General features: G+C 35.4%; 1 protein-coding gene across 1 annotated transcript in view; it reads right to left on the bottom strand.

Annotated features, from left to right (window-relative positions):
- LOC137634313 (Na(+)/H(+) exchanger beta-like) overlaps nucleotides 1-27,284 on the bottom strand; it is a 222,094-nt gene extending 194,810 nt beyond the window's left edge. Inside the window, 1 exon segment of the mRNA XM_068366675.1 lies at nucleotides 26,603-27,284. Within this exon segment, the coding sequence (XP_068222776.1) occupies nucleotides 26,603-26,906 (304 nt within the window). The 5' untranslated portion in view covers nucleotides 26,907-27,284.
- Between the last annotated feature and the right edge of the window lie 397 nt (nucleotides 27,285-27,681).

Here is a 27,681-nt window from a genome sequence, read left to right as displayed (position 1 = left end):
TTCTCTAATAACTATATTTCTAGCATGTATTCCATTAGTTTTTAAACATACTATTTAAAAAGAACATATCAGAAACTTACTTCTTGTAAAAAATGTAAGTGTTCTTGAAATTCCTTGGAAGTTATCCGTAATTTTACATTAGAGTATTGCAAATTGTGATTAATTTCCGATTCAATCCGCCTCAATCTTAATCACACTCTGAGTAGCGAAGAATTGAGTGAGATGCGATGCTAGACCAGATGGATAAGAGCATCAAACGACGGATAAATTCCAGTCACGTTTTTGCACCTAGTGCTTTGAAGTTCACAAAGACCCTGCTTTTCCGCGGATTGTTATTTCATGATATTATGTTACACTAAAAAAAAAATCGTAGTACGATTGAATGAAAAAAAATATATATTATTTTCGAAACACAAACATCTTGGCAAAATAACCCTATATAAAGTTTGTAAATATTAAATAAATTAGGATGACATTAGTACACTTCAACATCGGTAAGCTGAACAACAAAATAGATTGGAAATACACAAACACATTCGAGAGAAAAAAAAAATGTAATCTTCCAAATATCATTGGAACTTTATTATCGAATAATGAAAGGAAAAAACAATGCAATTCTCCAAATATCATTGGAACTTTATCGAATAATGAAAGGAAAAAACAATGCAATTCTCCAAATATCATTGGAACTTTATCGAATAATGAAAGGAAAAAACAATGCAATTCTCCAAATATCATTGGAACTTGGTTATCGAATGAATGAAACGAAAAAACAATGCAATTCTCCAACCTTGTTATCGCAAACAATGCAATTCCCAAATATCATTGGACCTTGGTTATCGAAATATGAAAACCTTGTGCGCAGCTGCATCATAGAATGTCATTAGCAGTGTCAAAACCAACCTCCTTACACAAGTACACATACCATTATTCATATATTTCTTACAACCAAAATTATTTTTCCTGGACGTAAAACATTACTATAAAATATCCATTTGGGTACCTACCAGTCCCAAGGTTGTTGTGTGTGTTTATATTATATATATATATATATATATATATATATATATATATATATATATATATACATATATATATATATAATATATATATATATATATATACATATATATATAATATTTCCATATATATCACTTATATACCCTTATTGCTTGATACTAAAGTACTGACAGATTAAAGAAGTAATGATTGGGAAAGAAAAGTGCGTTTAATCAAGAAAGTGTTTATATGAAACAATTATTTAAGAAGTACAGGGAAAAGCTGCATGTTTTGAGAGGTTAACAGGACACATGCTCGCAAAGAAAGTGGGTAGTTGGAATTTACGAAGGTAATCTTCTTTATCAAAGTGAAATATAGTTATTAAATACGTATGAAAGAAAAATTGAAGTTGTAGGGATGAATTTTTTGCCTAGTATATGTGGTGTAAGAACTAATAGTACAATACATAATGCAGAAGGTTAGCATACGTGAAAGAACTCATAAGGGGGTTTCAAAATGCTTTGGGAAGCAGTGAAAGCCATAGAAAGTGCTAGATGGATAGCAGGTAAGTCCTTGGAAATCAGGGAAGCAAGGTTTGTGTGCGGCAAATGTTGTGCTTGGTTCGATACGCTGTTGACTACCCTTGATGTAGGCGAATGAAGTGGGCTATTGTTGGTGACCACCATGTTGGGGAAAAGTTAGAATACTGAAATCAATATGCAAATTAATTTACGCATCAACATATTGCCATTGTGTACACAGATTCAGCTTGTTGCAGAGAGAGAGAGAGAGAGAGAGAGAGAGAGAGAGAGAGAGAGAGAGAGAGAGAGAGAGAGAGAGAGAGAGAGAGAGAGCAAGCGCTAAACACACTCCTAATAATTAAGCTTTTAGTTCATTTAAAAAGCAAATGAAAACTTTAGCCCTGATTGGGGGAAAAAAAATGCTTTATTAAAGCATTTCAAACCTGACTTAAAAAATTAGTTCCTTCCCGTGCAAACTATAGTGAAAGCTTCACGAAGCTGAAGTGAAATGAGGTCGTTGAAGCTAAATAGCTATTTTCTTATTTTATCGCTCAACAGAAAAAAATATAGACCTCTATCTAATCTCGGGTAAAAAGGTGGGATTTTTTAACCATAAATCTTGTATAAAAAAAAGTCGACTTTCAACTTTTATGTAATTATATGAAAGGAGAGGCCTCCCAAGATAAGGTTCCCTCCTTGACTTTACACAGAAAGAATGTGCCTATAATTGATACACACAAAAAACGCATGATCATAACATATACTTCACATACTTATGCAATCAGCGAAGGCCTATAAAGACACTAGGCAATAAAATAATCTTTCCTGATGACCTCCATCTTTATTCAATGAGTATAAGCCTATAAATTTTAATGGAAATGTACCTTTTCGGTTGATGCTCATTTATATTCATTGATCTCCATTCCCCCAACGTCTTTTACAAGATAGCCAACGTCACTGGAGATTGGTGGAATAATAATATGGTCAAAAGATAGACTGTGCGAGATGCCTAAAAAACCGCTTAAAATTCAGACAAAAAATAAAAGTTTGACGTTAACACCGAATGACGAAGAAAAAGAGAGGTGGATGTACTCGTTAACCTGACATATACTCTATGGGAATGTGGCCGTGTAGCATAGGATTCCAATTCCCGTTTCTCACAGCGCAGAAATACACAAAAGACGTTCCTTGAGTTCTGCCTCAAACCAAAGGCCAAATATTGTATTGAGAGTAAATTGAACTAGACCTAGTTACCCAACACACCCAACGCCCCCCCCCCCCCAAAAAAAAAAAAATGCCAGCGACCATGATATCACAAAATATGAACAACAAAAGAATTAGATAATTGAAAGATTTCAATGATTCAATTGAGAGGAAACGTAGATCAAGGTTCTGTGAAGGAAGGAATTTTTCTTTTAAATATAATCTACAGTAGCCCTTGTATACAAATTACGTGGTTCTTGATTTTGCATTGATGTCGCTTGCCAGTCTATCTGTTACAAAAATAATGCCAGATGCTTTCATATAGCGTGTTTTAGAACACGGACTGTACAAAAACATTCAGAAATAAACGGTAACTTACCGCACTTTCTTAACATTTAAATCAATAAATTTGAACAACTTGCATGGGTATTATAAAAAGGCACAGTAGCTTTTCAAAATATAAGTGTATATTTAGTACTTGGATTGTTCCATAAAATATAGAAAGTTGTCAATGCAAACTTTTTACTAATAAACTTTCCACTAAAAAGACAAACGAAACTGCCCAGACATTCTTCCAGTGTCTCACAAATTGAATGCAGCCTAGGCATTACGGAGAAAACCTTGCCAGATGACAGGGCAAACCAACCTAATCTACAGTAAGAAGATAATTATTTCTCCCACAAACAAGTGACATGCAAATACGCGCGCGTGCACACACATACAACACAGCTTCGGCACGTGAAAGTCGGTAGTAACCTTGCATCTTCATCGAGCCATGGACGGCGGTGTGTTCGTGCAATTTACCTTCTGTCATTTACATCTCAGAAGAAACCTTAATTGATACCTTTTGGCAGAAACGCGGTGCGTTATTAGATTACTTAAACCACTAAAGGAGATCCAATCTCAAAAGAACAAACGAAGGACTGACTAATTCGCAAATCTGACCCAATCGTCTACTGATGAAGAGATATTTCACACCGGTTTGACCGAATGAGCACCAGTCTTGTATGAAGAGTACGAAGGCCTAACCTATTCCGCTAGTGTCTGTCTGTGCATGACGAAGACTTCATGTCGAATTTTATGGAGTAAATGCTCTAAAAACGAAAAATCTATGCTTTCGAATTCATGAAAATTGCATTCAAGTTCGATAGGGAATATTGGAGCTGGAAGGGGAAGGGGGAAGAGGAACTGCACGGCCTTACACCATGCATTCGACCTCCTTTCCCTCCCCTTTCCCCATCTCTCCATGGATCCTCTGGGAATGTTGCGATACCTAAGAGACACACACAACCCTCAAGGCATTGCATTATTCCACCTTAGCAATTACTCACTTCGGTGTCTCGCAAGTGCGCTGGAAGCGTGCGTTCATGTGTTGGCACGCTATTCGCGATTCATGGCAGCATGCATTCAGGTGCAAGTGTGAAAGAGGGCCTAGGAGAGGCGTGTCGAAATCCTTCAATCAAGAGGGATGCGTCAATAGGTATTCCATATTACAATCACCACAAAGAATTACACTGTGCTCTTATGGCGTGACCTATAAGCTATGACAAAAACTTCAATAGACGTACATAATCAATATTTCAAGAGATGTTGATCTCCAAAACTAAGAGGCCTAACAGCAAATTCACGGCTCATCACCAATGGTGTATATAGGCTAAGCGAGGTATACCACGAACACCACAAGAGATGTATGGCATAATACTGCAAGAGGTATATCCCTGATATTGAACTAATGCGAGAGACGCATTATCAACACTTCGAGATGTGTCACAAACACTTCCAGACATACACACAACAGTACAGACACTTCAAGAGATGTTCCACCAACATTTCCAACAGTATTCGACTAATACAATATGCCCAGAGGTAATTTCCCCAATACTTCTAACCAGGCACACTACTAATACTACAAAACTGTAGTCATGGGTGAATTATTTCGGTCACCAATATTCAATTTTTATACTATAGAATCTATTCACAAGCTTATACTATCCATCTCTGTGAAAAAAAAAAGAATGTATAACGATCCTTTTGATTAACCTTAATCGTTAGTGCCTATTGATTAACGGTTAAACTATGTCACTAATAAAAGTTTTCTTTTTAACTACAAAAACCATTAATAAAATAAGTAATCCTTACAAGGCGATTATCTAAGACCTTCAGGATAACCCATATATAACACCAATTGACATGCATTTATAAAATAGATGAAAGATACTAACATATACCAAACGTTACTCCAGTTCAAGATGAATGAGCAGTGAGGACGTCATTCATAGTTTGTGATGCCTTCCGGAACATGAAAAGAACAGGTGTAAAGGTTACGTGACGTCGGCCGTGAAAAGAAACTCGAATGTCTACCAGGTACCTTGAGTGACTCCTTACATCTTTTCACAAATGTGAGAGAGAGAGAGAGAGAGAGAGAGAGAGAGAGAGAGAGAGAGAGAGAGAGAGAGAGAGAGAATTAAATCTAATCATCTACGCCTATTGACGTAAAGGGCCTCGGTTAGATTTCGCCAGTCGTCTCCATCTTTTTTTAAAACTATTACGAGTCTAAAATTATAGTCATATACATGTGTTTACTTTCAATAAACAATAAAATTAAAAATATTCAGGATACAGGGAAAAGACTTTACATTAAACAAACAAAAACTGCTACATACACGTGCCAAACCTTCTTCCGTGACTGTCACAAGTGAATCCCATTACTTTTTTAGAAGCTGTCATACTAAAATAACCATCCAAAAGTATTAGGTCATAGTTTCTAAAAGACAATGATGTTCACAATTACATAACTCTGCTCTTATTCACATTAAAAATTTACCTTTATTACATCCAAGTTAAGCTATGAAAAAGAAACCTATCAACAGTATTAGGAGACTTTCTTATGCACTATTGGGGACCAAATTATAGCCAATCTTTCAATTCATGACGGCTAAATCAATTCCAAAATCTATAACTGAAAACTGACAACTAACACACTGAAAAGCACAAATATTGGTGATTCTGTTTAGTCAGAGTTGTTCAGAAATCATACCAATACATTTACAAAGAGAAACTAGTTATAATTCATAGGAAAAAAATGTCAACCTTTGAGGTATAGCGAAAAAGACTTGCTGGCATTGCCTCAGGTTCTTTGACCAACCTATATTCTTTGCCAGACGTTAAAGTTACAGTTAGCCAATGACGTTAACTACATTGAAATTTTTTTAACAAATAAATAAAGTTTCTATTAGTAACAAGACATAAGCTACGGTAGGAAAATGCCAAACCACAATATCATTACTACAATCCACACAATATATATATATATATATATATATATATATATATATAATATATATATATATATATATATATATATATATATATATATATATATATATATATATATATATATATATATATATATATATATTATATATATATGTATATATATATATATGTATGTGTGTGTATGTATATATATATATATATATGTGTGTGTGTTTATGCAGCTCAGACACTGCTAAGACAGTTATGTATGCCCAAGCGAAAATTAGCCTTTTGTTTCTGTGCAAATACTTTGTGGTGATTGTGCTGTCCCATCTCCTTTTTAACCCAACCTGGCAGAAATCCAAAGTTATCTAATAACTATCAAGTTCACAATTCACCGTTTAGGTCAACGAAGACACTAGAATTGAAAAAAAAAATATCCACTATACTGCAAACAATCAACTGTCGATTGTAATTCGAACCTTGCACTCTTGCTTGAGAAAAAAGCATTCTAACCACTATATATTTCTCATGTTGATCTTAATTGCAGCGTATCTATAAATGACAAGCCCTTGTCACGGCAGATTCTAACTAACAACCCTCCCCCCCTCCCCCCGCAGCAATGAAATCAGTACCCGATGCCCCCACTCCCTCCTCTCCTCCGGCAATTCATGAACCCATTCTTACCGTTCACCTTCCCTCCACTCATCAGTGTCAAGAACTGTGATGCAACGCATTCTTGCTAGCTTACTTGTAATTCTCTCTCTCTCTCTCTCTCTCTCTCTCTCTCTCTCTCACGTGTCCAAAGAAAGAAAATAATAATTCCTACATTGCTAAAGAATATAATAAAAATTTTCCATAGGATTCCTTTTCAGAAACAGGAATTTTCTCCAAATATTTCCCTCGAGAGCCTGACAAAGTCAGTGAAGACCTTCTAACAAAGCACGACCCATAAACTTGAGCAAGTACCTATGCAAAGGTCTTAAGTATCCCTAGTTCATCTCCTCCTGAACAGTCAGCAACTCATTTCTCAATGGTAGCTAGTAGAGAATATCTTTGACAGAGTTACCTTATAATTGTGCGGAAATTTATCTGGATATTTCTCACAAGAATGTACAATAGAAGTTTATCAAATTATGTTAAGGAAATAAAACTTATTCTTCAAACTACTTCACGCTGCCACTGTGCTAAAAGGGACTATTTTATAGGGACTATGTTTACAAAACTAAGTCCACACAGAAACACAAAGTAGACTAGGGAGGGAAAAGGAGGAGGGAGTCATTTGCGAAGTAATAATAATGGGCTTGCGGTTCCGAGGGAAAAAGATTGCGGATCGAGTAGAAGGGGAGAGGGAGTTAGACAAGAAGGCCGATGCAACTAAGAAAATGGAACAATGATCGAGGTTACCCATAGAAAACAATAACAAGGCATGACAGACAAATGAATTTCTTCCTTGAATTGTAGGCAGGAGGAACTTGTGGCTATCAATCTTTACCCACTCGCTAAACTGGTCTGGGGGAGAAGGGTTTTTTAGGTCTTATATATACTGTTTCACTGGATTAAGTCTTCTGAATTTATTAATCTCTCCTTAAATCTAAAATTCATTATACTGCTCTCTCTCTCTCTCTCTCTCTCTCTCTCTCTCTCTCTCTCTCTCGCTAGATCCTAAAGAATACATTGTTGTTGTAACAGGCTTGAAAATGGTAATGTGCTTGGTATTCTAATCACAACACACGAGAACCGACATACTCGTCTCGTTTCACTTTTCTATTCTACACTGGCTGAATGCGAAAAGAATTGAATAATGCCGACATTAAACATCTGGTATATCGTATGAATAACTACTCAGTAGGCCATAATGTTAATATCAGTATCGGTATAAGCAACAACAAAAGATAATGTTTAGTGGCATTTGGAACATTGTGCTACCAATTTTCTGAATTTGGGGGAGTAGTTTTTTTTAGAAAAAGGATCACTGAATTTTCCCAGAATATTGTAGCCCACTTATGTTATTATTTTAGTATTCCATGATCGAGTATATATATAACGATATAGGCAATAACGCAAATATGGTCAACAATTAATAATATGTGATCTTGTCTCCTCGTCAGTCAGTGCCATCATCGCAAGTGTTAGATAATAATGACCATCTTGGCCATAAAAAATGGTCAGAAGTATTCATTAAGGCGAGAGCCACCGCGGCGGCAGCCATGGTGGCCAGGCGAGAGCCCTCCTCAGAGGTTGTGCGGTGCCTCAGAGGGAGACTGGAGGAGAAAGATGGGGCTGGGGATACACAGGGGAGGGGGTTATCGTGAGCACAGTCTTCGACTTTCACTGGAACACTCCAAGGTCGCCTATAGAGTTCTCTTCTTCTTTTTATTTGGTTGTTTGTTTGTTTTGCTCGAACCGTCAGCTTTTTTCCTCCTTCCTCTCTCTCCTTGTGTTTGATCATAAGAGTATCCGTCGTTAAACTGTCATCCAAGGGCGAGCTTTTTGTCGTCTACCTGACGAAGGCAACGATGGTGCAGACCCGGTGGTGCCCGGTGCCAATTCTTATCGTTTTCTCTTTGGTCCCGGACATGCCTAGAAGCTTTCTGGTTGCAGGTCACTCAACTACCAGAGGTATATGCCGAATTGAGAAATGTAAACAATGACAGGGCAAATAGTAACGCTTTATGTCGCTTTTACATATATATATATATATATATATACACACACACACATATATATATATATATATATACACACATATAAATGTGTATATATATACACATATATAAATGTGTATATATATATATATATAATATACATACGAAACAGATATATAAATACATACAACAAAGATACATACAGACTGGGTATTTACTGTATATCTATAGCATGTATGCATCTATATTTCTATATGTATGTATACATATATCTAAATACATACTGCATATATAAAATATATACATATATATATATATATATATATATATATATATACACGAACATATATGATATATAGCCTGTGTAGTCTAGCAATCACAATTTGGATTGTATTCCTAAACGATTGTAAAAAAGAAAAAAAGGATCAACTTGAAATAATGTTATAAGAAATAATCATCATAAAAAGTTTCCTGAACACCTAACCACAAAGGTCTCCAAGCCAAGGAAAAAGTATTTCCCACTACATAATGTCTAATAAACACAAGAAATTAATATATCAATTATACTGATGAGAAGTTACCCTAAAAGAACCCCCTCACCGCTCCCTCCCTCTCTGTCTGGCCAAGGTTTAACCTCCCGCGATTCATGGCCAAGGAAAGAAATGACAGCTGTTTATGCACTGGGAAGGTGAGCAATTTAATGTACTGTACATGAAATGGAGCTCATGGTCATTGTATTTACGGTAAGAACATGACTGTCTCCCGAAACAAAAGGCATTCTGATAAAACGTATCTATGTTACTTGAGAAAAAAGAAGAAAAAACTCCTTGGATCCTGATTATTCATACCATGATCAAATTCATTTTCGAATTATTGCTCGAACGTGGAGGGGGCAAACATAAAACCCGACATTTCAACTCCCAAACCCTAGCACTTCCAAACTATCTAGCAAGAAAACTTGCATAAAGATGCACGCACACAAGTTTTGTTCAAGAAGATGCTTTTCATACACGATGGATATAAAACTACGTTTTCAGCGATATCAGACGGCTACTTTCAAACACATTAAAACATAAAAGAATAGTTCACAGGATCTCACAGTAAAGTCCTTATTCAAACAATTTACTGTATTAGTTACGTGTCTGGAGTTTAGTACACAAAAGAACGACAGAATGAATGAAATCTCTCTCTCTCTTCCTGGACAAGCAACTCTCTTCTTCTCTCACCTCAAGCCTCCATCTCTAACACCCCAACGCCTTCCACTCCCTACCAACCCCCACACAAATCTCAAAATCAATCAGGTGTGGGGAGAACGAGATGTAGGTAGGCGTGGGCGGTAAAAATAACTGCAATACGTCCTTCTCATGTCACTTTTTCCTCCATGACGTACCGAGGAACACACAAAACTAGATACTGCCAGTCACGTTATTTATACTCTCAATACCGTATACCGAAGGCTCCCAACTTGGCTATGGCCTGCACTTAACGTCACAGAGATTATGCTCTAATTATCTTTTAGTTCAAACCAAAAAAAAATATTTCAAACAAAAAATCAAAAGTTGTTAGGCGTTGTCTCGGTTTTTGTTTTCAATAAATGAATCATAATTTACAAAGAAATGAATTGACAATTTAGAAACAAATTTCAACAAGAATAAAAAAAAAAACTTTGATTTGGATGTATACGTTACAATATACACAATAATATATCATCATTTCCTCCTACGCCTATTGACGCCAAGGGCCTCACAATAATATATATATATATATATATATATATATATCATGATATAGATATAAGCATGAGCACTCACGCACATAAACAAATACACACAACCAGTACCACTTAACTTGTAAACCACTACAATCGCACTTATAATGTTGGCAATTTAAATCCAGTCTGCTATTAAACAGTCAAAACAGTTGACTCCCAAAATCTTTGGTAGAAATGGTAATAAAAAGAATTATTGGAATTTAACAATCCGTAATACTGAGGTCATTACATATACATGCACGCAATCATTATATATATATATATATATATATATAGATAGATAGATAGATAGATAGATATATAGTTAGATAATAAATAAATATATATAAATATATATATATATATATATATATACAGAGAGAGATTATATGCATATATAGATTTTTCATATATATATATATATATATATATAATAGGAATAACGTAGAACCACTAAAATTCACTGTCTTTCAGTATTCGTTTACCAAAATGAGTATAACACTATAAAACCAGGGGGGAAATCAGGAGTCCCTCTGGGCTTGTAACATTATTAATTTGTTGGCACCGTTCTTAGGGAATTGTTGACAGGGGAAATCTCATTTCCGGTGACCAGAGCGTTACGTAATACATTTACAATAGACAGAGGAACAGATAACGGACTATTCTAACACGTTCCGTTTGTGAGTCTGTAAGCTTATTGTTTGTGGCATCGTTGTTCCTTCCTGTAGTCTGAGTTATTCACAGAGGGGAAGGGAATAAGGGGGGAATGGCCCATACCGGATGCACATGTTTCATTTATATTTATAATTATATATATATAAATATATATATATATATATATATATATATAATATATATATATATATTATATATATATTATATATATATATATATATTTATATATATATATATATTTATATATATATATATATTTATATATATATATATATATTTATATATATATTTATATATATATATATATATATATATATATTTGTGTGCATGCCTTATACTTTCATATAATAAATTATCTTGACATATATATATAAAAACGATGTGCACGAGATAGACTTATGTAAAATAAATAAATATGCGTATAAATACATAAATACACATACACATTTACACTAAATAAGATAAAAGAAAACTACCAGAAAAAATCAAAACCATAATAAAAAAAATAATTGGAAATGAGGGTAAAATCAAAGAGAGATGAAACAGAATTTGCAGAACTATCCAAAACAATAAATAAACTAGAAACACACGACATTCGTAAACACAATCAGAGCAAAAAGAGGAAACGCTAAAGAAAGGGAGAAGCATCAAATTGCTGAAGACTTGGAACAGGGCTCCAACAGATGTTGACTTTAAAGGATTAAAATAGAAATATTATGAACCAAAGAGATGGCGTCATAAAAATTGCAGAGGTTATGTGCAATGCTATATCATGGTGATATGAGAAATAACTTTGCCAACAGAAATAATGAAACACACGAGCTGGTACTAAACGTAACAGCAGGAGAGGTATATTAAGGCATGAAAAGATTCAAAGCAGAAAGAGGTGATGACCTAACAATCGATTTAATAATAGATGGAGGAGATTTCATACTAGTAAAATTCTCTTAACTTTACACAAAATGTCTGATAGAATGCTATATACCTACAACTTGGAAAAACTTATCATTATACTAATACACAAAAAGGGAAACACAAGAATCTGAAAAATTACCACCCAATTTTACTCTGTGATACATAAGGTATTTACGAAGATCTTATTAGGCCGAATAGAAAGACAGCTAGATTAATCAAATCAAGAGAGCTGACAGGCATTAAAAGTAGATATTCAACAACTGACCATGTTTAAAGTTTTAAAGGCCGTTCATGAGTGGCAGAGGCAAGGGACAGTGACATTGTCCTATCAAGCAGGACAATGACCTAGACTAACCATATATACATATGATGTAGCACCCAAGCCCCCTCTCAACCCAAACTAGGAAGAAAGAGGGCCCCGCAATGGCTGCTGATGACTCAGCACATAGACTAGACCTATAGGCTCCCTCAAACCCTCCACGGATGGTGAGGTTGCAACGACCAAAGGAACTAATGAGTTTGAGTGGTACTCGAACCCCAGTGTGGCGATCACCAGTCATGGGCGTTGCTACATTGGCCGACACAACCTTAAATTAACCAGCTAATGGAAAAATCAAGATTATGACAAAAACTATGTATGGCATTTAAAGGTTCTGAGAAAGCTTTTGATTCTGAATGCCCTTCAAAGACAAGTAATAGATGAATATCATGTTGAAACACTTGAAGATATCTATACAGGATGTACAGCAATCCTAAAACTACATAAAGATAGTGAGAAAATTCTGATTGAGAAAAGATTTAAACAGGGAGACCCCATCTCTCCTAAATTATTCACAGCATGCCGAGAAGAAGGTTTTAAAAATTCAAATTGGGAAAATATAGGAATTAATATTAATGAGGAGTACCTTAACTTAACATTTGCAGACGACATAGTTCGTGTTTAGTGAATCATGGGAGGAATTCCAAAAAATGATAGAAGATTTGAATAGAGAAAGCAGAAATGTAGAATTGCAAATGAATATGAGTAAAACTAAGATAATGTTCAATTAAAATGCAGACAACACAAATAAGGGCTAAGGACGAACCTCTAGAGATTGTTAATGAATATACAGTACGTACTTAGGACAGACAGTAGGAGTTTCCCCAGGTCATCAAACCGACATTCAAATAAGGATAAGCATGGGATGGAGAGCTTTTGCTAAACAAACTGAGATTATGAAAATTAAAGGCCACTTTCTCTAAAAAGAAAATAATTTAATCACATGGTCCTACCAGTATTAATAACTTATGCATCAGAAACTTGGAGCCTTAGAGCATAAGCTTGTTAAGAGCTATGCAAAGAGTAATGATGGGAATAACACCAAGAGAAAAAGAGCGAAACTACTAAAACAAAATTGACATGGGCAGGAGATATAACGAGAATGATAGATAATAGATGGACATTAAGAATAACAAAATGGATCCTTAGAGATTTCAAAAGAAGTAGGGAAAGGAAAAGAAGATGGATTAACGAACTAAGAAAATGTGCTTGTATAGATTGGCATAGAAAGACCATAAACAGACGCGAGTGGATGGTCATGTCTGAGGCATTTGTCCTGCAGTGAACTAGCAACGGCTGATGATTAATATATATATATATATATATATATATATATATATACATAAGATTCATTGATAATCAAAACCATACGGTTAAGCACTGAGGCTGGGGAGGCCATTCAATGGCTACATGCAGCTGGGGCCCCTAAGTAAAAGTTAAGAGGTTGGGCAGCAGGATGGATGAATTTAAGCAGGAACAAAGGTAAAGTCGAAGGCCAGTAAATAAGTGTAAGCCAAGGCCCGAAGGGACGCTAAGGAACCCTTTTTGACACCCTTTCGAACTTATACGAGATGGCATTAATAAAAATTTACAAGTTGGCAATTATCAACCAGTCGAAAGATTATGCTTTTGAATCGCATCACAAGGGCATATACGGTCGCCAAATCTTATATAACGAGCAATTTCACATTATTCAAAGTACTCGATGCTGAAATGCATAAGATAGCCTCATTACACCTCTGGCACCTCAGCTTACCAATCTTACGTAATCAACAACTGGCGCCAAAAATAAGACTCCACCCTAGGAAAATCTCAAATCAACTGTCCTTCCATGACCTTCACATAGGACCCTTGACTTCCAGAGGCACCTTTGGTGACCTTGACAATAACAGAGATCTGGCGCCGAGTAATGGTAACCATATATTTTTTTTCGTCTGGCGCCAGAGCAACCGTTTTGAACGCCAGCCAAGTGCAGACCTGGGCCCTTTTAAAGCGGACCGTCCAGCTGAGTCGGCATTCGGGAAAGCTCCATATGTGATGGCAACAGAATTGCGGATATGGTAGTTCTAAAGAGCAGGAAATGAAGAATAACGAGAGAGAGAGAGAGAGAGAGAGAGAGAGAGAGAGAGAGAGAGAGAGAGAGAGAGAGAGAGAGAGAGAGAGAGAGAGAGAGAGAGAGTAATGTTACAGTTAAGATTGGATTTCAAAATCTTTAAACCCATCACCCTCAAAAAATTGCTTTGGCCATGAAATTCGACAGATTAACAAATATGACAATTTGACTCTTCCTATATCACGAATCGGTGAAGAAATCCATAAGAGAGAGAGAGAGAGAGAGAGAAAAAAAAAACTTATCAACATTCGCCAACGACTTCATTAATTGAATACGAAAACCACAACCGAGTATCATTTTCGCATTATCATTGTGAAATTCATTCTTAACTATTTACAAGCAATCGTGGGAAGGAGCCCCACCCGGTAACAATGTTCAATAAGTTTACACAGTAAAGCTAAAAAGATTACGCTTGTTATAAATTGATTCCCCATGTATTACATCACGATTATCATGTGTTTGCAAGCACTTACAGCATATGCACACGCACGAGAGAGAGAGAGAGAGAGAGAGAGAGAGAGAGAGAGAGAGAGAGAGAGAGAGAGAGTGTTACTAACCCATCCTGAAGAAAATTTATATCCAATAAACAAACTCGCAAACCAAGATTTATCACCTAATGGGTATTAAATGGAGTTAACGAAAACGAATTCAAGTAAAAACAACCTATGAATTACAAGTAACGATTCTCCAACACGATAAAAAAAAACGCTAAGATCTTTAGATAAAGGGCATCACAAAATTTATATCAACTAAATTACAGACGAAGACTAGTGCATATACATTGTATACACAAACCTTTACCATCAAATTACTAGAGTTGACATTTATTTTTCTATGTAATCAGAGATAAAAGAACGAAATTTTCTAGTCAGGTCTGATGTTACGAGATAAAATGACAAAGTGTGTGTGTGTGAGTGTGTGTGTGTATGTGTAATATGATGCCAATTTCTTCAATCTGATACCATTACAATTTTCTAACAATAAAAAATCTATATACATACATTACTCGGGGTAAATTTCTGGTCAGATTCTTCCTTCCATCTTCACTGACCTTTCTTTTCAGACATGAATTATGTGTTTGTCTATTTCTGCAATCAAGAACTACAATGATCTTTTTTTTTTTTTTTTTTTTTTTTTTGTGACCAGACTCTTAACATTTCTCGTCGCTACCAGGAGTATTTGTGGTCCTTGAACTATCACTTATATGGTAAAAACATTAAAGGGCATTTAGATTCAACGTTACAATAAAGGAAAAATTCATGTTAAGATACCTAATACTGTCAATGAAATATATAAACTAATTATTAAGTAGCCTATGGACTAGAAATGAAACTTTATCAACAAGTTTTCAATATATGTATGAAAATATAAGGGATTTTTAAACATACGGGGTAAACTATATATCAACGTCCTTTTTTAAAAACTAGTTTACTAGATTCCTTTCATTAGATAGGCTACTTTTGAATGTCTGCTTCTGTTAATGAAGTAAGCATGATAAACCAATAAATACCCAAATCAGAATTCTTAACTACAACAGTATATACCATCTTTAGTGCAAACGATACCAGACGAAATAAAAGAGTAAATAAATAAAAGTAATCTACAAAGCCTATCAATCTAACAGACACATGCAAGTGTCTTACACTGTACATATAATACGATTTCATCATGATCATCATCTCCTCCTACGCCTATTGACGCAAAGGGATTCAAGAATTCCCTTGAAGAAAATAAATACAATTAATTTCATGGCAGGGATATAATAATAAAATATGAACGGCAAATTTCACACAGATGCATTTCAAACAGGACTATAAAGATTTCTACATTAACAACCGGTCCTGTCACAAAGTTGTGAGAAAATTCGAAAATAATTGTACCAGTTGTTTAACCAGCTTGACCCGGCAATCCCATCGACTTAAAGGGCAGTGGAAACAAACCCATTCAAGAAATCGAGAACTGACAGGGTAAAAAATGTCCCATTAAGATCCCCATATAACCTTCAAATGAAATATAGAAATATAACCTATCTATAAGCACAGCAATGAGTCAAATTAGTAAAAGAAGAATCCAATGGCTATGGACCGAGGATAATCTTTCACCAAAGGTAATCATATATGAAGATTTATTGGACAAAACATACGTTCTTCAGCTTTTGCTATCTCCTGAGACAGGAATTTCGTAGCAGGAATTTACTTTCCCGTCCTTGGAATAGTTGTCTGTTGCGCAGGAGCCATGTCAATGCTAGTTTTTGCTGGTATGTCCTCTCCGTTAGAACAACTATTTATTATTCTCCGGCAACTGTGATAAGTGAACTTTCATAAAAGCAAAATGTGGTGACGAGCTCCAAGTGACCGCTATCAACGTTAAAATTGCAAGCAAAGGGCAGGATAAATGAACATACAATATCTCTTTCAAAAATGATCCTTGTATAATAAGTCCTTAGTAAAACATAATCAAAGGACACGGATGAGGAGACAGCTATTACGCAGCTTTTTCAAACAAGGTTTCTCCACCAGATAAATATCACTGCTTTCTAAAAGTAAATTGGAATGATCATAACTGGAACGAAGCACAACGTTTTCTTCATCAATGCGTTCACGCGAAAACTCAACTACTTTGATGCTAAACGTTTCAGCCATTAATAAAATGATTACTTGCCCTGAAATCTGAAAGTTAAAACTTATCTTGGCAATTCTAAAAGATTTAGAAAAGAAGGATCTTCATCTATGATAATTCTCAAGTATACGAGTAAATCTATGAAAAACTCGCAAAAACTTCAATGCCGCTCAGAAGACGAAAATTAAAGATAAGGATGATTTAATGTGCCGAAGCATAAATAAACATTCCGTAAGATAGAAAGAGTTACAAAACTGTTCGACGAAAGTCTTACACCGCAAACGATTTTAGCAAAATGTCTTAATCTAATTAAAAAAAACTAAATCGACGCACGACCTCTTCAGAACCAGAATTGGCGCGTTTAGATCCTGTTTATTACGGTTTTTACAGAGATCTTCTAATCACCCCCCATCCACTAAATTACCCACGAGCATTTTCATTGGACCCTTATCACCTCACTGACAACTATGAACCGTTCAGAGAATTAACAGTAACTTTCGGGGGAGTTAGACATGGAGGAAAAATTTGGTGTCTATACCACTTCAAAATTGTTAATCATTCTTCCTCAATGAAACTCCACTATGTTCATTTCATGCAAAAACAAGTATATTTTTTTATGATTATGAAATAAGACTAGTTCGGAGTCACTTATCCATCTAATGATCAACAACAACTATTATCCAAAGATGAAATTTATACCATAATAATACAGTACAAGATATCTCAAAGGATGCAACATCTCTGTACGGGGCTACAAGTCAGCATATTTTTTTCAAAATCTGGGTCTATACTGTGAAAATTATCTGGACAATCTAAAGTGAAAAAAAATAATGGCAACCGTTGTCGCAAAAAACAGAAACAGAGTATTTCAAATCGCATGCATTACAAGAATACACGTTTAAGATTCTCTAGACCTTTCTACATTCAATAGGAAGTTGTTGAAATTGTTTTTATTCCAGTAAGCAATTCTCAAATATTTCCAGTAATAGCACCACCGTACGACTTGATGGCAATGGAGACCGAGGATAATTTCATTGGACTTTTTAAAGACGGAAAACAACTGCTGCTATAACTTTTCACTCACATCTCCCTGAAGAATTTCAAAGAATTGTAAAAATGGATGACAATGTTTTGCTTCTTCACAATGCAAGAATACTTTTCTCTCTACTTATTAGCAGTTCATGAAAAATTTCTACTGTGCGCAAAACTTTGCAAAACATAAAGCTATAAGGTAACAATTGCATTCAAAATAAATACGTCTTATAAGTTTAGAATCTCATAAAAACCAGAATATCCTACTTTGCATAATTCACCTTTGACCTCTTTGGGCACCAATGAACAGTAGACACTAAATTCAAACGTCATGAAGCAAGCAATTCCAATTAAGGAGGTGTTTATATCATATAAACTTATTATTTTTAATAACAAATCTTACTTCTTTAAGAAATACAAAAATTTATTAGTCTGACTTCATGGCAGTGGACAAAAAACTTTCACTTCTCAGAGGAGTAATTAACGAAAAACGTTAATTTGAGAGAGAGAGAGAGAGAGAGAGAGAGAGAGAGAGAGAGAGAGAGAGAGAGAGAGAGAGAGAGAGAGAGAGAGAGGCACAGCTGCATACCAGAAGCCTGAATTTTAATCTATGGTAAAGATATTTATCACCTGATTACATATGAAGAAAGTATCCACACCTGTTAAGGGAGTTAAGGAGTACCGAAACAAGACAGCAACATGAACCATGAGAGTGATAGGCGTGGTAAGGGAGGCTTATGCATCATATTTATGGAGGGTAATATTATACTCCTTAGGCCTTAACATGTCAGCGTCTATAAGCAGTGGCTAGAAATTTCAGTGCCAGGATTTCCTGTGGTTCAATTTATGGGGGTGATATCACATAAACTCTGGATAACCATAAGCTGCTGAACAGGTTGGATGTATCATCAGCTTATCACTCCCTAAAGTCTAAATGATTACCCCTACCATGTACACTACACGAGTGAACGACCGCTCTTGTACCGAATACTTAAAACTCTGGTCAGGAAGTATATGTTGAGACGGACAGAATTTAATATGAAGGCCCTCGTAAAGAGAATTGTATTATTTATGCTCTATCATAAAAAAACCTGTATAACGAGAAACATGATGATGTAAATAAAGTTACTATACATCATAGGCCTGTACAGTACAGCTTTAACTCGACTTTCAATCTGCGAAATTAAAAGGTACTGTGACTTTATCAACAAATTTACAGGTGAAGATTATAATATTATTAGTAAAAAATAATATTTTACTTTTCAATATATCTATCAATGGTAATCATTCTGCAGATAATTCAATTGACACCTCACATTACAAAATGCCTGATTATTCAAAATGTCTATAACTGCTTTATCGGCTAAAAAAATAATCCATTCATCGATCTTTCACGGTGAATCGTATAAAAGTTGGGTATGGACAAGAAGTACTTCTTAACTTGAAAACAGAAATATGCTCGACCTGAATACTAAAGCTAAGAGTTCTTACTCTTAGTTTCCCAATCTTTCTTTCCCTTCGCCTTCCTACTATGAACTGCAAAACTTATCAAACAAAAACAAGAATGAATTATGAAACTGAACCTGACCAACACAAAAACTAGACCTACAAATATTCACTGGGAAATAGCAATCTGGAAGAAAGGACAGAGCAGAGAGGCCACTTAACTGATAGCAAACCCTACCCCCACCCCCTTAAAAATACTACTACACCACTTTCACGGAACACTCCCTTGCAGCAAAAACTTGTAGCCGGACCCCTAGTCAGCCATACGACAAGGCGGGGACCCTTCATTACAAGAGAGACAGATAATGTTATCAGAACAGTATCTTTAAAGGTATAATTATATACAGTTTATTATAAACATCAAGACTGAATCGCCTATTATAATTTCAAAGAGCAGAGAATACTTGCAGGCTGTCTTAAAAATAGGAATATAGATTTACCTATCCAATACAACCCAAGAACAATTAAAATCAGAAGGGTTTAAAGAAGTCATACAATCTGTGACCTCAAAATACAGGTATCTCATAAATGTCAGTAGTCGGGAAAGCCAAGAGGGTCAACCCTTCCAGGATAAATGAAGAGGACAGAACATGAGCCAAACGGGCATCCACAATACATATACCCTCCCCTGTGGAGCAAGATATGGTGACAGCTACAAGAACGCTTACATGTTATAACATTTCAAGAGTTAACAATGGGATGCTTCAGAATGTACCATACTGAGTCCGTTTTAAATGCAAATAAGGGTGTGTTCCCAATACAAACGTATGAAACCTATGTGCTGCATGTTGCGTATGTTTGTCAATAACTCGCACAGAGTCTAGCACTGACCATCTAGGGTTCAATGAATTAAGAGCTTTAAATTTATTTCACAATAATAAAAAATAAAAGGGAAAATCCGATGTTTAGTAATAAGAAGCATATTCGTAACTTCAAAACATGATCGAATTGAGGTTAAGAACGAAGAAAATGTGTAAAAGGAAATGATCTGTCCCACAATACCAAGAATTATTAAGAACAGCTTTTTACTATTATCTGAGGTGATGAAACCATTCCTGAATTATTAAGAACCTTTCCTACCATTATAGACTTGACCAGATATTTTCTTCCATCTATAGACATTCATAACTCATATTCCTTTTAGATTTAAGCTTATGTTCTTTATTGGAACTATCCCATAATCAAGGCATTAGAGATGTATGTTTAAACGTTTAAAGTTTAAAGGTCACTCACGAATGGCAGAGGCAAGGGACAGTGACAATGCCGTACAAATTGTCCATATATAAATATGATCAGCGTCTAAGACCACTCTCCAGCCAAGCTAGGACCAGGGAAGGCCCGGCAATCTATTAGTCTCCCCCAAACCTACCATCCTTAGTTCACTAGGATGGTGAGGTTGCAGACACCACAAGAAATATCGAGCTTGAGCGGGACTCGAACCCCCAGTCAGGCAGACCACCAAGCAATGATGTTTCCAATAGGGATTTTTGATTGAAAATTAACGAATTCCACTCAGGTCCAAAATACAAATAATGTTAATATGACCTATGAGGTAGAGATATTTTACAATATCATGGCCAAGAGTTAGAAATGCAAATACATAACAAAATTTATTACCACGAAATAATTGAGGATATAAAATAAGCGTGAAACAATGAAAGTTAACAAGTGTAAATTACTGGCCTACTCTGGAGGGAACATGATTATCAAACTTAGGAATACTTATCAATATTGAGACCTACCGGTACATAAAAGAAAAAAAAAACGTGCTTACAAGACAACGCAAATCTATTCAAATAGAACACTGTGAATAACTGGATAACCCTTCCTAATGCCAACTAGAACACTACTCAAAGCATAACATAGCTCACCATGCCTTGTAGAGGCATGGTTTTTAAACAACTTCTGAAGAAAAGCTTGTGTGGTACTCTGGATACGGTACAAGAACTGTTTGTGTAACATGTTGAATTGAGATGCTACAATTATAGCTTAACATTATGGATGTGGGAGATATCAAAGGATACAGTCCAAAATAGAATAAATGCTTAAAAAATTACAGGTACCCTTCAAGAACCTTCACTTGTATACTTTAGAAAAGACACATGGTCTGCAATACTGACTAAATTATATTCTGATAGAATAATTTGTTCAGCTTTACCCACGATTTGTTTTGAAAACCAACGAAAATTTATGGTGCTACTTTCGTATCACAATGGACCAGGCCTTTCTAGGTCTTACGCTAAAACCGGTGGTAAGCAAATATGAAGAAAGCAAAGTCAATCAAGTAATAAATTCAAATCGGTCATACAGAGCCGTAATGGAACAGCCATAACACTAGTTGGAGCAACTGCGAGACTATGATACATGAAGCAACACTAAAACAAAAAGAGGGAATATAGCGTACTTTCCCTTCATGCAAGGAGACCCAGACAGGGAGGATAACCGGCTAGAAATACGCTAATGGGAATGGCCACAACCTTGCTTGTCCTACATACCTAAAGGTTACTTAACCAATAACAGAAATCGCGTAGCATCGCAAGCTTTAGTTTGTAAGTTAAAATTCCAATAGGTGATCGAACCGAGCTCAGATAAAGAACGATAGACCTTGGTATATATATTAGGTTCTGCAGTGGAAGCGCCTTCAGAAGAGTCATGTGTAGGAAAAAAAAGTGTACAATTAATCAAAGCGGATATGTATACATATATCTTATCAGCTGTAAAACGAAATTAGTCTTAGCTTTGAGTAATGAACAATACGTTGACTTCCTCTGACGTCCACCACTGCCTACTGGTCCTTTGAACGTTGAATACACTCTTCCATTACCGAAACGTTTTTCAAACTACGGGTACATTAAATATTCAGTTGGCGAATGTACTGTATAAGGTCTTCATACTAATCTTGAGTAATGACCATTCTCTCTCTCTCTCTCTCTCTCTCTCTCTCTCTCTCTCTCTCTCTCTCTCTCTCTCTCTCTCTCTCTCTAACTTAGAACAAACAACTTCATTAAAATAGCATCACATTCGACAAAATCAATGCAAAACAACACACCTTAATAATTCGCTGCCCAGCAATCTCTCTCTCTCTCTCTCTCTCTAAGCCTCGTGACACTCGTGAGTCGTGATGATTTTTACTCTTCTCCATTTGTTTCTAACTAAACCTCAAAGCGTGGATGGACATCAATTAATAATGCACTAGTTAAAGCTATGTTTTATGTCGCTTCATTCATTCTTCTCTATATAAAAGACACTCAACTACTGCGAGTGTATTTTTTCTTAAAAAGGTGTTGGTGGAGGTGGGTTCCACCATAGCGCGTGATAATAAAAACATGATCAATGACGGCGTCCCCGTGTCAATACCTTTGAGAAGCCTTTCATGGTCCTTTTATCTCCCCTATATAATAGAGTAAGTGTCTGGATATATATATATATATATATATATATATATATATATATATATACACACACTATACATATATATATATACACACACTATACATATATATATACACATATATATAATATACACATACACACACTATATATATATATATATATATATATATATATATATATATATATATATATATATGATAAGATTTAATCGTATCCAAGGGAACCATGGCAGCGAAAATCGACCCATCCTTCCCTCTGTTCATAATACCGAACCAACGAACAACCGATTTGTGCATCTCCACCCTAACTAAAGGCTTCCATCGACTGACAAAGAACTAGCTTCTCTATCCTATTTCTCCTCTTATTTCGTTAAAGTTTTTATAGTTTATTCGTGAAATATTTATTTCAATTGTTGTTACTGTTCTTGAATATTCTATCTTAAATGATAATTTTCTCATTTCCTTTCCTCACTGGGTTATTTTCCCTTTTGGAGCCACTAGGCATATCGAATCTTTCTTTTCCAACTAGGGTTGTAGCTTGGAAAGTAATAATAATAATAATAATCAGGAATAAGAAGCTCTCCTACTTAGAGTCGAAAATGCTACATGTTCACCAAAGCGACTCGCTTATGATTATGTAAACAATGTCTTGGTGGCCCCACTATTCCACCGACGCTGACTTGCTTCTCCTTTTAGTCATTCCTTTTACCAAGACCGTATAATCAACAACACAAATCGTATGACTATATAAAAGGTGAAAACTATGATCACCAAAAGTCAACGTTTAGATGATAACTAAACAATATTCAAGTAATAATTCTACTAACATACCAACTGTATTTACACGAACTAGTTGAATGAGAACAAAATCTTTAATCTTTGTAATAATTATTTACGTGTGAATACAAGAGACTTTTTAACACATCGGTATGCAATCGAAAAAAAGTACCGGGTAGGCTTATACATTACACAATATATATATATATATATATATATATATATATATATATATATATATATATATATATATATATATATATATATTACACTAATGTACCCGAACCGTCAAAAATTACTTCTAAATATCTATTTATACACGTGCACATTTCCCTAACAGCAATGCATATCAGCTGCCGGATGAAAACGCTTTTCATGAAACGGTTTAGACGGACTGATTCAACGTAAGGTAGCATCTCGGCTTCTTTGTACAATAATCCTTTCAATTCTCGATGATCCCCAACATTACAATACACGTGCCAAACAGGTGCAAATGCAGTGACTTACATCCTAACCACCATTAATGTTTCCCTCCTGGGTCACCAGATACCCAACCTTCTATCCTCTGTTGATTTTATTTTTTCATAAGTATCCCACTAATAGCAATGGGTAGGCAATCCAGAGACGTGATACTTGTTGTATATTTATGAGAAACCTGTATCAACTCTTAGATTCTCATATTCAAGCAAATGTGTCCAAGGAAACGTAATCTACGGAGGACCTACGCCCTGTTCCCACAAACAATGCCTTCATAATTAAAGTCTACTGTACAGTATATGACATTTTACGTTTATATATATATATATATATATATATATATATATATATATATATATATATATATATATACATATATATACATACATACATATATATACATACATATATATATATATATATATATATATATATATATATATATTAGTGTATGTGTACGTATAAGTACAGTAAATAGCCTATACAGTACGTGTATTATGTGTAAATACATATATCTAAAATTTTATCTAATGTTCAACTACAATCATACAACAACCATAGTTCGAGTGTCTAGTTATTTAACAACTTCACATCGATTTTTAAAGAAGCACTCTACGTTATAAATGTTGAACATTGGGAAACTGGCGTATATTTGAAACACATTATCCTCTTTATTTTACCAGTGATATGAACTGAAAGAAATGGTGGGAAACAAACGATATTATTTGTTAAGTAAAAAGTACAGTAAGCGTTCAACAAGTAGAAGAAAGCATGCGTTTGTTTTTAACATGACGTGTTTTCTTATTAATTATTTAACATTACTGATTGCTTATTTGTTCACAAGGGCACACTTTTCTATCTTATTTTCTCTTCCTCTTGTTCCTTTAAGTATTTATAACTCACAGATGAAAAATCTATTTCAATGTTGTTTTTGTTCTTAAAATATTTCATATTCCCTTCTCTTGTAGTTTATTTCCTCACTAAGCTATTTTCCCTGTTGGAGCCATTGGGCTTATATAATACTACTTTTCCTACTAGAGTTGAAGCCTAGCAAGTAGTAATAATAATAAAACACACGGAAACTCAGTGCCCTACACTGCCTACAGGATCTGTTTGTCGTATACATTCTAAGACATTTAAAGTACTACACTGCATATTCCACGTTAATAGTCAAATCCATATCATAGGACCACCTAGAAAACAAAGTCTTCAGTTTCTTGATAACCTTAATATCTTCATTCTTCCGGATGTCTAATGGGAACCTGTTATATAGTCATATAGTATTTTGAACCTAAGGTAAAGGTACATTTCGGCCAATTCAGTCAAAAATAAAACATGCACGAAACACTGTGAAATAATCTATAAAGAATATGGAAATAATATTCTTCATTCTCATTATAGTACTTAGAATGGGTGAACCTATAATCTGCAACTAACCCCTAGGGGTAAAATACACCGTGGATTCATGAAAGAGATGAGTGAAGCTGTCCAAAGATTGGGGCTTCTATAGTTTTAAAATACAATACAGTATAAAATTCCGAAAAAATAACTTCTATAAATCATTCTCTTCGGGTCTCTGATTGTATACGCAATCGAAGTGAAGTAGGGAGTTTTATTTGAAATTTAAAAATATTAAAAACATGAAAACACGAGTAAAAAGATAATTCCTCTTTAAAAGGCTTTGACAACTAAACACAGTACTTTACAATTACTGTAGTACATTTAACAAACTTTTACCTCGTGCATATTTTGTATATTCTCTAATGACGCCATGTGCCCTATAAAACAGACATGACAGAACAAATGCCTATTGCAACTAATTACTAAAGACTTGCGGCAGGTCAAGGTAGGCAGTTTACAGGCTTCAATGGATCAAGTACTTAGGCGATGGCAAATATTACGAGAATTTCCGTTCTAACTATAGACTAAAGCGAAAGAAAATGAAGCCCTAAATGACAAACTGTCAACACTACTCTTCTCCAGTTTCCAATTAATGCAAATAGCTTTCACTTACCCTATCTTGCAACGAGGACAAATTAGTATATTTCCTTGAGAAAACATAATCATTGCACTGCGAGAACAATGGGGAAAAACATGACCATAAATGTTTACTGTTATTTTAAATCACAATTGAGTTGACAGCAGCAATAAACTACAGCAAGCCCGCAGGTATACATATCAAATTTTCATCTCCCAGCAATATTTGCAAACTTATCAGTGTTGCTAAACTAAGTTGACAATCCAAATGTAGCACGAGCCGCATGAAAATTTCGAGAGCTATGCCTAGTTGCTCTTCTTAGCAATAGAAAATATATCTAAGGGTATATTATAGTAAATAAGCTGATGTGATGTCTTATTCTACATGAATTTGTGAGCATATGCAATGGTTAAACCAACTTACCTATTTTTCCGAGACATGCACAGAAGATCCATAGGCCTATGATGAAGGGAGTTTGAACTCTTTCAAAGTCTATGACAGCCACGGGGTATCGCTTGTTAGGATCCCCAAGTGTATGATGGCCCTCTCCTGCTCCATGTTGATCCGTGGTCACAGTTGGGCCACCTCCTCCTTCAGAACCATGTAAAGTATTACCACCACTGCTAGGAGTTGTCCCCACGTGATGAGCTTCCGTTGGCGTATTGGCACTCACATACGCCAAGAGCCCCAAAATACACGTAACGTATATAATAATCTTGAAGAGCATAGCGATGGTTTATACAGTAATACACACCTAGCAGGAATTAAATACACCACACCGTTGTCATGTAAAAACAATTCACGCCAATTTCTCTTTTCCAACGAAAGTTGGCCCTTTTCCGCTTTCGGCCGTAAATTATTTCACTGCATTTACGAACACCGAAGTGTGCGCTTCAGCGGGTAACTGCAGCGAGTCTTAGACCTACAGACGACCAGGTCAATTCACAGTAAAGAAAACAGAATAAAAATAAAGAAGTCTCAAGGAGAGTGAAGCGGAAAGGGATGGAATCGAAAACAAGAGAGAGAATGGCACATTCGAACTCGGTGCAGGCCAACCGCTGACTGACTCCTGACGGTCTTCGTTCTTGACTCTCGTCACTCTCGCGTATGTTCCTCACTAGGGGAGATTCAACCACTGACGACTGGCTCCCCCCCCCCCTCCCTAACACATTCCCTCCCTATATCAACAGCCCTCAAGAGTACACGCTCTTTTTTTTCCAATCCGGAATCAAGCCAATCGCATAGGAACCATTGGCATGGTTATTAATATTTATGTCACTGAACAAGAGGTGCAACTACTTTCGTATGTTGACTACAACAGAATAGGCAAATATCATAATAGTCGCTGTAGATAATCCAAGGTTGCATTGGCTATTGATTAATCGCATAGTCATAGGTACATAGTCCTAAATATACGATGGGCTGAAATTCTGCTGAAGAAAGTTACTGTTATTTTAGACTGTTCTGCCGCTGCATGAAACTAGCTTGCACCACTGTAACAA

This window comes from Palaemon carinicauda, chromosome 44 (genome assembly GCF_036898095.1).
Source record: "Palaemon carinicauda isolate YSFRI2023 chromosome 44, ASM3689809v2, whole genome shotgun sequence".
Lineage (NCBI taxonomy): Eukaryota > Metazoa > Arthropoda > Malacostraca > Decapoda > Palaemonidae > Palaemon > Palaemon carinicauda.
Note: the sequence above shows the minus strand (reverse complement) of the source record. Positions and strands in the feature narration are given on the sequence as shown.